This window comes from Rhinatrema bivittatum, chromosome 3 (genome assembly GCF_901001135.1).
Source record: "Rhinatrema bivittatum chromosome 3, aRhiBiv1.1, whole genome shotgun sequence".
Lineage (NCBI taxonomy): Eukaryota > Metazoa > Chordata > Amphibia > Gymnophiona > Rhinatrematidae > Rhinatrema > Rhinatrema bivittatum.
In genome coordinates this window covers 37,819,596-37,832,429 of record NC_042617.1, presented here as the reverse complement: position 1 = coordinate 37,832,429, position 12,834 = coordinate 37,819,596, and the positions used below count along the sequence as shown (strand labels likewise).

The window sequence follows — 12,834 nt, the reverse complement described above, 5'->3', positions numbered from 1 at the left end:
AGGACGGTGGGAATTTCCTACACATCACGGAACAAGTGCTAAGCAACTTGAGCTAAATATTATTGTAGAAAGAAGGGGAAAAAAAAAAGTGCCTCTTTGTGGTGAAATTAACACCATGCAAGACCAAGCTTTCCTGTCCCTCTCACCGGGCTCAAGCTCCTCTCTCTTTCAAGAGTGCATTGTAGGTTAAAAAAAAAAATTGCTTTCTTTTTAAAAAAAAAATCTGAAGACCGAAAGAATTATTTATTTATTTATTTATTTATTTAAAAACTTTTATATACCGGTATTAGTATGCATACATCATACCGGTTTACAATGTAACTTTAAAGGTAGAAATTACAATGAACAGGGAGGGCGAACAAGGAGGAGTATACAAAGAGCAGGAGGTGGAGGAATTAAAGCAATAAATAAAAACTGCAACGGACTATTTACAGGAATATACAAGGCGTAGGCAAGATACTTGCAGAATTAAAGTGATATCTGATGGCAACAGATACTGCTTTGGAGGGAAGTTCAGATTATCAATGTTTTTTTGTATATAGCTTACCCCAACTCCCCTTCCATATATAGCCAATCCAAAACCTGCAAGCTTCTAATATTTGGTAAACTTTTGTTATTATTTATGTGCCATGTATACAGTTTCACCCCTTGTTCCTCCCCCCTGTAGCTACAACTCACTGTTTAATTCCATTCTTTTCTCTGTAAAGCATATTTTGCTATTGTTATGCTTTAATGTAAACCGATGTGATGTATCTAACGAATGTCGGTATAGTAAAAACTTTAAATAAATAAATATGTTCAGGATTGTTAGCTTCCTCTATAAAAGGGAACTCTAATTTTTGATTTTCACAGGCCTAGCAAAGTCAGAACAATCCAAGTATAAAATATCGCCTGTTGTGCTATCTTGTTGCCATTCCAGCTATAGATTTTCACCTTTTACATGGCTGAAGGTGCTGGTGGCCTCAGAAAAAAAATCAATTTGCTTACCTATAAAAGTTTTAAAATCTAAATCCAACTTCACGCTGACCCCTAATTTTTAAGTACCCTTAAAGGTAAGTTTTAAAATACTGGCGCAGGCCGAAATCTGGAAATGCATGCACGAGCCGGACTCGCGCGCACCCACCAAATTTTAAAAACCACCCAAACGGGTGCCCACCTCCTGCTGTGCGCACATCTCGCTTGATTTAAAAGAGGGGCGTGGTGTGGGTGTATCAGGGCGGGGCCAAGAAATGTGCACGTTATTACTTGTGCAACCTGGTGCACACTCAGGTCCACTGCTGCATAAGTTTACTTCTGCTATGGAGGAGGAGTAAGCTGTAAAATAATTTAAAAAAAAACCCAGCCGCTCTGGAGGGGTTTAAAGGGTCTGGGATAACTGGGGGCAGTGCAGGCTATTAAACCAATAGCACCACCTTTTATGATGGTGCTATCGGGTGCGAAAGCCGGCAGCGATCGCACCACAGAGGTGCGATCGCTGCCGGCTTTCGCAGGCCCGCCCCCTGCCCCCTGCCCCCCCCCCCCGTACTGTGCAATTCACGCCGCCGCGGTGTCTTAGAAAATCTAGGCCTTAGCCGGCTATGTCTTCAAGCTAACTCTGAATGTAGGAATTAGCCAGATAACCTAGCCAGCAAACTCAGCTCCTCTCGGTTCTGCCCCCAGAAATGACCCTAACTTATCCAGCTAAATTCTATCCGCTTATCTTATCAGCCAGCTAGAATTTAGCCGGGGAAGAGTCCAAATATTGATGGAGCTGGATAACTTCTGAGTTACCCAGCTAAATGATTTTGAATATGGGCCTTCTAAAATACTAAATAACTAGCAGTGAAAGCTCATCCAAGGACAGGGAAATACTGTGAAGTGTAGGAAGTGCATAACTGAGATGAGTGGTAGTGGAATCACACACCCATCCCCAGCCCCTCTTTCCCTTATTCCCCCCCCCCTCTCAAAGTCCCTTTGATCCCCTCTCTCTCTCTCCCTCTTTCACTTTGGTTTCCCCTCCCTACCCCCATGTCCCTGGTTCCCCCCACAAACCCCTCACTCACCCAGGTTTACTTCCGACTCCCAAACCCCTCACTTGCTCTGGTTCACTACCCCACCTACAAACCCCTTATTCACCCTGGTTCACTCTCTTCCCTCATCCCAGGAACCTCCTCACTTATCCTGGTTCACTTACCCACATATCCCCAGTTCACTCACTCAATCCCCCCCCCCCCCAATCCCTGGTTGGTTCATTCTCTTCTCCCACCCCTGCGATCCCCGGTTCACTCTCTTCCTGCCCCCCCCCCCCGGCCCCCCTCACTCACCAGATCCTACAGGAGGAAGCAGAGGGGAGAACGCATCAGAGGCGCACTGCAAGGCCACCGTCCTTGTCATCGACCTCCTCTTTGAGTGATAGGAGCCGGTGCATGAGGGGGTCCCAGGGGAGGATGGATTATGCTGTCCACTGCCACCTGTTATGTCTCTTCAGGGGCGGGTAGATGGAAGAGGGTAAATGCACCATCCACTGTCGCCAACGTTTCTCTTCTGGGGAGGGCTCAAGTTCCAGACAGAGAGCGAGAGGGGCGGAGCTCAATGTGTATTCCAACAATGCAGGAGCGGGGCACCTTTCATAAGAACATAAGAACATGCCATACTGGGTCAGACCAAGGGTCCATCAAGCCCAGTATCCTGTTTCCAACAGAGGCCAATCCAGGCCATAAGAACCTGGCAATTACCCAAAAACTAAGTCTATTCCATGTAATCATTGCTAATGGCAGTGGCTATTCTCTAAGTCAACTTAATTAATAGCAAATAATGGACTTCTCCTCCAATAACTTATCCAATCCTTTTTTAAACACAGCTATACTAACTGCACTAACTAACCACATCCTCTGGCAACAAATTCCAGAGTTTAATTGTGCGTTGAGTAACACATGGTTACTGTGACTCCAACATCACTCTAAGCTTCAACAGCAAGAGGAAATGTGGAAAAAAGGATTTGCACTCACAAAGACGGGAGTAGCTGGCTTGTTACGGCGGTTACTACCCCAAACCAAATAACCAAATTACTACCTCCACCTTCCTCTATTCCTGATGCCTTTCAACTAGCTTGATCACTCCATTCTTATACTTCACTTTCAATGCATATCCAGCATAGTTCTCTGCTTCAACAGCAGGGGAGAAGAAAAACTGATACTTCACACATCCAGCAGAGCTCTCTGCTTCAACGGCAGGGGAGAAGAAAAAAGGGTTCGCACTCACAAAGCGGGGAGTAGCTGGCTTGTTACGGCGGTTACTACCCCAAACCAAATGTGCCTGATACTTCACTTTCGATGCATATCCAGCATGGCTCCCTGCTTCAACGGCAGGGGAGAAGAAAAACTGATACTTCACGCATATCCAGCATGGCTCCCTGCTTCAACGGCAGGGGAGAAGATAAACAACCAATAAGGGCTGTATAACATAATCTGGGTAAAAACAAATAAGCATGGGTGTAGCTTGCTTATTGCGGCGGTTACTACCCCTACTACCTCTAACTAATCAAGCTAGATATTTCACTTGGATGCAGCTCCATCACCGCTCTCTACATTAATGGTGGGGGTGGAAGGGAAATAGATCCAAGAGCTAAGAGAAACAGATAAGTATGAGAGAAAAAATGAGGGAAGCTTGCTGGGCAGACTGGATGGGCCATTTGGTCTTCTTCTGCCGTCATTTCTATGTTTCTATGTTTCTATGAGTAAAAAAGAACTTTCTCCGATTAGTTTTAAATGTGCCCCATGCTAACTTCAGGGAGTGCCCCCTAGTCCTTCTATTATCTGAAAGAGTAAATAACCGATTCACATCTACCCGTTCTAGACCTCTCATGATTTTAAACATCTCTATCATATCCCCCCTCAGCCATCTCTTCTCCAAGCTGAAAAGACCTAACCTCTTTAGTCTTTCCTCATAGGGGAGCTGTTCCAGTCCCCCTTTTATTAAAGTTAAACTTGTAACTTCTGCGAGCTGGGGACTTTTGATATTTCCTCCGCTGTGGTGCTGTCCTCCTGCCTAATTCTCTTTTGCAATATGCCAGAACACTGCATGAAGCAGCTGTAAGGGGTTCTTCCTTCCCTTACCACACATTTTTTTCCCCTTTTTTTCATCTTTCGAGCAAAGTTTTGACATTTTTGGATCTTCCCCTAGCTTGGTTGCTGGGATTGGTCAAAGCTCCCCCTATATAACAACGTGCAATGAATGTGTAATTGGTCGTAGCTTTTGGTTTTGGAGGGAGTGGTGTGGTGTTGGTGGTTTCCCCAAATTCAGGCCCCACAGCCTATTCGAAGGGGTCAGACTTTGCCCTACTTGCCAGTGCTTTCAGAGACCTGGAAGAGGGACTGTCCTGTGTGAGGAGAAGAGAAGAGAGAGTTCTCGCCTTTTATAGAAAGTTGGGTTTGTTTCTGGCCTGCTCCCAGCTCAGGAGAGCCTTTACCCTCTGCCTGAGGGGATTAGGATTGGGAGCTACTTTGCCCTGCGTCCACTTAAAGTGGGGACTGTCATTTGCCAAGAAGTAAGAACTGTTGCTGGAGAAGTATTTTTGGATGGAAGGAAGTCTTTGTACCATCACCTTTCTACTCACTTTCTTTTTTTTTTTTGGAGAAGAGATTTTTCAGGTCTTTGCTGTCACCAGGAAGGGACATTGACTCAGAGTTGGAGACAGAGAGAGAAAGAAAGAGTCGAAGGCACTTGGAGTTTCATTCTATCTGTGTGTTGTGATTTTTCTATTTTTATTTTCACTCGAGCTTTTACGAGTTGCAGTAAACCTTTTTGCTTGAATGCCACTTCAAGTGTGTTGCCCGCTCTTTCTGAATTGGAGAACCCTTGTGAGAGAGGTAGAGAGAGGCACAGTGATCCCCACCACGAGTGCCCCTCTGGCTGACAGTGGTGGTAAATGGAGAGAAGAGTTAGAGGTCGGGGAATAAAGATTGGCCCTGGGGATGCTGTGTGGCCCTTATATTCTGGACTTTAAACAATGCAGGTTTGTAAGTAGCATTGCTGCGAAATGGGCAGATTTGGGTTATTTTTTGTTTTGTTTTTTTTACTTACAGTTTCCCAGATTTCTATTGGTAACATCACTGTTTTACTGACGCACTGGAAAGTCACATTGTGAATACTACCAGGGGCACACAGTTTGCATCGCCAAAATATGAATGCACTACACTGTCTCTAATGTTTTTGCCCCTTTTAAGGGCAAATCAACAGAGAGGTTACCCCATGAATGTCCTAAAAAAAGCATACAAAAGAGATTTACTATTGACCCCCATTGGTTAGATCTACACAGGATGTGGAAGAAGACAGAACGGTATGAGTCTTGCCGTACTCTCTTATGTTTACCGTGTACAGAATAGTATAAAGAGACATTAGCACCTACTAGGGTTACATCGAATATTTAATAACATCCCACGATTTGCCCTTAAAAGGGGAAAAAACATTAGAGACAGTGTAGTGCATTCATATTTTGGCGATGAAGTCAGAATTAATATACCACAAGGTAATATGTTAAGGGGACACTATCCATGCAACAAGTGTTCCGTGTGTGATCAATCTTTTAGAGGAGAAGAGTTACCCTTCTTTAAGGGGGGCAAATTTTGTTTAAGAATTTACACTGATTGCTCAGCGGTAGGTGTAATTTATGGGATATGGTGCCCTTGCCCGCTTTTATACATTGGTAAAATGAAGCAATGCTTAAGGGTTAGGATGGTGGAACACAGAAGCTCAATAGTGAGACAACGTATTGAGTCACCTTTAGTTCAACATTGTTTGGCGAAGGGACATTCATTTGGTGACCTGCGATTTGCAGTAATTGAACACCCTAAGCCGTCTGTACGGGGCGGTGATTTTGATAATGTTCTATTGCAGAAAGAACAGAAGTGGATACATTATTTCAACACGGTAGCCCCTGGTGGGCTGAATAAGGAAATAGACTGGTCTGTGTTTTGAGTCTGGCTTCTTAGATGTGGTTGCATCGGCAATTATAATTGTGATTGATAGATTTGACTTCCAGGGAGGGAAGTGGAGATATAGGCTAGGAAGAAATGAAGGAGGTTTTGAACGCTAAGGCGTCATTGTAGGAAGAGAAGGAATACAAGAAGGAGCGAGTTTTCGAACGCTGTGGCATCTACAAAAGTGCACAAAGAAGAACGTTTTGACTGTTCACTTGAGGAGTTTAATTGTGGGTATTTAAGTAAATCATATAATGGATAGCAGGGTGTATGTGATATGAAATGCATGTGGTGTGAGTGTTTGTGATGGGAATGTTTTTAATAGTATTTTTATTTTAGGTTAATAAGTATGGGTAAAAGAAGCGTCCGGATTGTATGTTGATAGGAGGTGTCCCCTGACGAAGGCTGGAGACAGCAGAAACATGGTCCATGTTGGGCAGTGTTTGGAACGCTGCAGTGGGATCTAAGTATTTTTTTAAAATATTAAATATGTCAGTTTAAGAAAAATAAAAAATTGTTCTTTGGATATGGAATTTGGGCTTAGGATATAGTTTAATGGGTGGTTAATGGTTGGGGTGCAACGTCAAGTGATTACAATACAGTGCTTTTAAGCAGCTGATGCTGTTTGCGGCCCATTGCTTGGCGAGAGACAGTGGATTAAAAGTGTAGCACTAATAATCTGATGACGTTGTCCTCATTAGTAAAATAATTTTTGGGTAGTGGTTGGTGAAAATTTGGATTTCTTTCCTCTGTTTGTTTGGATATTGTTCCCAAAAAGTCATACATGTGTTTTTGGTTTTGCATGCCACGACACATTCAAGTTAATAATTCATCTTTACACACATTTTTTCCTTTCCAAATATAACTGTACATTTGTTCTTTCTTTCCCTTCCTGGCAGGAATGTTCTCCATATGCTGCTCATCTATATGATGCAGAAGATCCTCGCACCCCCCTCAGAAACCTCCCAGGGCTTTGCTTTAACTATTGCTCTGAGTTCCATGTTAAATGTCGTTCAGTGATTACACTTCTTACTGACGACCAAAAAATCCAGCAATCTTGTGAGAGGGATCGGACCCACTTTTGTAACCTGCTTAACCTACCGGACCAAGATTACTGCTTTCCAAATGTGCTGAAAAACACAGATCTCAACTACAATTTAGGGTCAGTTGTGGAAGACACTAAGGGCTGTCTTAAACTTTGTTTGATTGAAATCGCCAATGGGCTGAGAAATCCTGTCCTGATGCTTCATGCGAATGATAACACCCATCGCATGTTTGTGGCTGAGCAGTTGGGATTTGTCTGGGTGTACCTGCATGATGGTAGCCGGTTGGAAGAGCCCTTCTTGGACCTCAACAAAACAGTGTTAACAAGTCCATGGATAGGAGATGAGAGAGGCTTCCTGGGAATGGCTTTTCACCCCAAATTCAAAAAGAATGGGAAATTTTATGTTTACTATTCCTTCATGGAGAAAAGCAAGGTGGAGAAGATCAGGATCAGTGAACTCAAAGTCTCGTCTTCTGACATGAACAAGGCTGACCCACGCTCTGAGAGGTAAACAGTAGGGTTAAATATTACTCTTATCATGAAGTGAGGATAGTGAGGCCTTTGGCCACTGTTAGGTTGTATAAACTTATCTTGTGTGAGCACAAGATAGGCCTTAACAGGCAGCGGCTGATACACCACAAGACAAGACCTTCTGCCTGACCAGTCACCTCCTCCTTGGGTTGAGCCCACAGGTTTTGGCAACCAACAGGGCTTTTCAGGCCAGGTTTGAAGAAAGTAGAAGCACACAAGGTCAGTGGCCATGCTGAGGTCAGGGCAGGCAGACAGCAAAGCCAAAGACCAGACTGAGGTTCAAGGCAGGCAGAGAGCAAAGCAATGAAAAGTCAAGGTAATGAGAAATCAGGCCGGGGGGGAGAACAGTCAGGAGAGGCCAGGAACATAACCAGGACAACACTGAGCAACTACCACTGCAGAACAAGTAGGAGACCTGTTGCAAAGGCACTAGAAGGTGTCTCTGAGCTTCCTTTTTATACTAGGCAGGATGTGATGTCACCTGTGTGTGTCATAGGAAGTCCAGCCGGTCCTCTAAAAGGGGCAGAGGAAATTCAGCCATGTGCCTGGGATGCAGCATGATGCCAGAGGCTATTCCAGAGGTGCTTCAGACTAGAGGTGAGGGATGTTACAACTCTAGTTAAAGTACTGAATAAACAATATAATTTTTTATTTTTTTTTTACTGAGAGGGTGCTAGATGCCTGGAATAACCTAGCAGCAGAAGTAGTAGAAACCAATACTGTAACAGCATTTTAATATGCCTGGGAAAGATAGAGAGGGCAGTAGTAAAAGACATGGGGGTGGAGGCTGGCTGTTGGTTTAAGGATAAAAAATTTTGTGCTCATCTAAAATGGTAGAGAACCAAAGAGAGAAAATTACAAAACTGACTTGGATAAAGAGCAATATCCTGCAGGCAGTTAAGCTTGCACCACTGACAGTGGGGTTATATCCATAGCTAGAACAGGGCAGCCTGGAGGACTGGGTGAGCCAACTCATTATTTTATAGACATCTATCATATCTCCTCAGCCTTCTCTTCTCCAAGCTGAACAGTCCTAACCCCTTTAGCCTTTTCTCATAGGGGTTCATTCCATCCACTTTATCGTTTTAGTTGCCCTTCTCTGTATCTTTGCTAATTCTGCTTCATCTTTTTTGAGATGTGGTGTCCTAATACCAGAAAATCAGTGCAACAAAATGACAGCAGAGAACCCAACAATATGCCCTTGATTATCTGTCTTATAGGGTTGTGCATGAGTATTTTTACCGTTTGGGGGGATTTCATTTCCTTTGGTTTGTTTTTATGGGGTTTTTTTGTTTCGTTTCATATTGGTTTTGGTGCATTTTGCATAACAGCTTGCATTAAAATCAAAACCCGTCTGCCTGGTTTATGAAGAGACCTCGCAGGGCACTGCTGGACTCCCTCTTAACTTGCTGTGCTGCCGGGGTCACCACCTTCAGGGACAGGAGTGATCCTCGGTCACTCGAGCCCTGCCGGTGGTGTTTCTGTCCAACAAAATGGAGCCAGCTAGGAAAATAGCATTTCAGTGTACAGCAGAATTTTAAAATTGCGCTGGTCTCAGTCGGCTGGCACCATTATCAGAAACAGCACTGGCAGGTCAGGAACAGCCGGGGAAAGCTCTTACTCCCGTGGTGGTGGGATACCCCCAAAGGTGCTATAAGTTAAGGGGGGGGGGGCCCACAGGGCGTCAGAGAAAGCCTGGGGCTGCTGATTCAAAAAGTGGTGACACGAATCAGAATGAAAAACAAACATTTCATTCATTCTTTCATCCCTGTCCCTATGTAAGACTTGTAACCTAAGCTAACAGAGAGCCAAAAGCAATACTCCTGAAAACTCTCTCACCAAAACAGCAGAGCTTCGGCACGTGGCCAGATCTCGGACAGCATGACCAGCTTGTGAGGACTGGCTTAGATCTTTATCAGTTAGCTAGCCTCTTGGCTCCTCTCTCTCCTGCTTTTATACCCAATAATTTTACGTCAGATGCTCATTCTGTTTGGTTACCTGCATAATTATAAAGTGATGTTGGTTAGTGATTGGTGTTTCTCTTGCTGTGAGAATTTCTCCTATTGTCTATTTTCCATTCCCCGTTTGCGCTCTGTATCATTAGCTAGGCCCCATGAGAAGGATGGCTCTTTCTCCCTGCCACAAGATCAATTTTATCTTACACATTTTAGTAGGGAATGTATGCTCATGTCTTTGATGTTGGGCCAGTGTGAGTTCCTGTAGCTGGGGTTTTGTTTTTTTTTGTCTCTTAAGGCAATTTTCCAGTGATATCAAAGGTCTGAGGCCGTCCGGGCCTGGATTTCCCACATGGCCAATGAAGGAAATTGCCTATGGTGCCAAATTAGGAATGTTCCATCTGGTCCCGTCACTAGCACCGGCTGAGCACTAAAACCAGCAGAACAGCTGGGATCTTCAGGCAGCGCTGGCTGTGTCCACATCAGCAACAGGGGGAAAAAAAAAATCCTGGAGCTTGTGGATCAAAGCAAGCTCAGACTCAGGCAGGGCCCCATCCCTTATGTGGGTTTTCTTATTAACAGGAAGCCCCTGTGGGAGGATCGGTGAGGCCACTGCAGAGCTTGTGAGCCTGCACATGCTGAGCTGATATATTTTTTTTTTTTTTTTGCCATCACCTGACGATCTCTGTGATTGGGGAACAGCACCAGCCAAAGAAAAGAGGAAGTGAGTGGGGGATGAGCCCAGGAGAAGGCCCTGAGGGGTAACAGAAGGGGAAGGACCTGAGCAGGGGCAGCCTGGTGGGGAGCCCCCCCCCCCCACCACCACCACCACCACAAAGGACATTTATAAACTTATAGGTCCAAAGTCAAAAGGTCCAGGTACCTAACTTCAGGAATTAGATCTGTCAAACTGACAATTTCCCCCAGAAAGAGCCTGAATTTAGATGCCTCTAGGGAGGCTGGTCAGTGGCGAGTTCAGGTAGGGGGAAGGAGGTTAGGTGCATAGTTGCTAATTTTCACAGCTCGGCGCCTAATCTAGGCACTGTCAGAGCAGCCCTAAATCTGCCTGCCCATACATATCCTCCTTCCCTCCTGCAGGGGGCTGGAGTGCTGGCAACCAGCCTGCCCCGCCGCTATCCTTTCCTGGCACAGTAACTAGCATGTGCGGAGGCTGGGGAGAGGAGCCGACAGCCTCCTCCTCTCCCCCGTCCCTCCCTCCCCTCCGCCAGCCCAGCATTAATTAAAAAAAAAAAAAAAGATAACCGGTTCCATTCCCCATGAGAATGGCCCCATCCCTGCCTATCTACAACACCTTTTCACAGTAACACTGGACACCAAGCCAGGAAGATTGTAAGAGCTCTTGGCTTGGCCAGGGTTGTTTTGGCCAGTATGGGGAGATGGGGGGGGGGCTTGTTGTGGTGGGTGGGAAGGAGATGGCACATGTTTGGGGTGGGGCAGTTAGATGGGTAGGGGCATCATCGGGGGGAAGGACTCAGGCATCTTTGATTAAATTAATACCGGGCCAGCTGATGGGGGAGAAGTATCATGGGGTGAGGGGGCTGTTGGCTCCCCCTCCCACGTGTCACTTTGCTGGGATGGCAGGGGTTGTTGACACCCCCCCCCCCTCACGGAACCTTTTTAATATTGCATGAGGGAGAGGGGCTGGTGCCTTGTCAGCTCCGCATGTTAAATAATTAGGGGTGGGTGGGGAAGGAACTAGCCTGCTAATGCTGACTTTCAGAGCCAGCTGGTTAAACCTTTGGTGCCCAAAAGCTGAATGGCCTAATTCTAGAAGGTGTCCATAGCTAAGTTTTAGCTGCTTAGATTTGGGGTGCATGGATTTGGCCAAAAAATCTGCTTAACAAAGGTACTCTGCAGGTTTTTAATACATAGGCCTATTAGTACTGGCACTAAAATATTAAATCTGGTCTTGACACTGCCTGAGCACCTTGTCTGCTTCAGGTTGATTCCAGAAAGTTGTCGTAGAGCTGCAAAGTCATCAAACCGTTAACTGAGTTTGGCCTTTGGCTTCGGCCTACAACTTGGGATGCTAACTGGCTCCATGACTGACTGTTTGTTTGTTTTTTTCAACGAGATGGATCACGTCCTGCTTTTAAACCTCTCTTGCATGCATGGATTTGTAGATCTTCTTTTCTTAGATAAATCAGCCCTGAAAGTCCATGCATGCAGTGCAGGTAAACTCGAGGCTGGATGAAACATTTCTGGGAGGTGGGGAAGGAAGAAAAGAAATGGAGCCGGCTGATAACTCTGTGGGTCACTCTGGAGCAGTAACCGAAGTATCGTGCGCCTGTGATATGTCTTGTAGGCAGATTCTGGAGCTGAAAGAACCAGCGTCCAACCACAACGGCGGGCAGCTGCTGTTCGGCCTGGATGGCTATCTGTACATATTCACTGGGGACGGGGGGAAAGCTGGAGACCCCTTCGGAAAATTTGGCAACGCTCAAAACAAGTAAGGAGCTTACTAAATGCCTGTGGCACTTCTGTTTTGCTGTAGTTTGTTTATTCCGGGAGATGTGCCGAAAGTGACATTTTCCATGCAAACGTTTCATAATTCTAAGGTGGAATTTTTCAAAATAATCAATAATCTGCATAGCCCTTTTTTTGTTTTTAAAGAAAAGCCCCAGGGACAATAAATAAGAAGAGAAACATGTGCAGATTATTATTTTTTGTTTTGTTTTGTTTTTGTATATAGGAATACGCAGTTTCACATCTCATTGTGGCTGTGGTTCATCTACGATTCCATCGTATTTTGAGAAGACTTTTTTACACTAATGACAGGCTGGGAGGTTTACTCTCTGCATTATAAAATGGAACGGATTGAACAACGTTCCTAGTGGGATGCTAGGTGCAGAGGGTGATGATATATATGAAAATGTATGTTAATCCAGCTCATGTTTTGGCTACACACTAAGGGCTTGATTTTCAAAATGACGTGTGCACATAAAACCCTGGTTTATGCAGGTAAGTGGCATTTTGAAAATCCATCAGGGTCCATGCGCATAAAAGTGCATGCATGAGGCGGTTTCACGTGTACTTTTATGCCCACTCCAAAGGAGCATTCGGGAGGGGGGGGAGGGCTGTGGAGTCAGGGCAGGGAAACCATTTGCATGTACTTTCGATTTTGAAAGTATGTGCATAAATTTACCTGCATTCATTCACACCTACTCGAGAGTGTGCGTGTGTGTGTGCGCGCGCGCGTGCACCCTGGCACTGGTTCTGCGCACACCTGCTAATTTTCAAAGTGGATTAATGAACATAAGTCGTCTTTGAAAATTCAGCCCAAAGCCATGCGCAGGCAAACTTTAGCCCCAGGAGGGTTTGCTGA

At 45.1% G+C, this 12,834-nt stretch overlaps 1 protein-coding gene across 1 annotated transcript in view; it reads left to right on the top strand.

The window, feature by feature from the left end:
- HHIPL2 (HHIP like 2) overlaps positions 1 to 12,834 on the top strand; it is a 67,387-nt gene that overhangs the window by 927 nt on the left and 53,626 nt on the right. The window contains exons 2-3 of the mRNA XM_029593148.1: positions 6,857 to 7,509; positions 11,815 to 11,958. Coding sequence (XP_029449008.1) covers positions 6,857 to 7,509; positions 11,815 to 11,958 — 797 coding nt within the window. The remainder of the gene's footprint in view (positions 1 to 6,856; positions 7,510 to 11,814; positions 11,959 to 12,834) is intronic.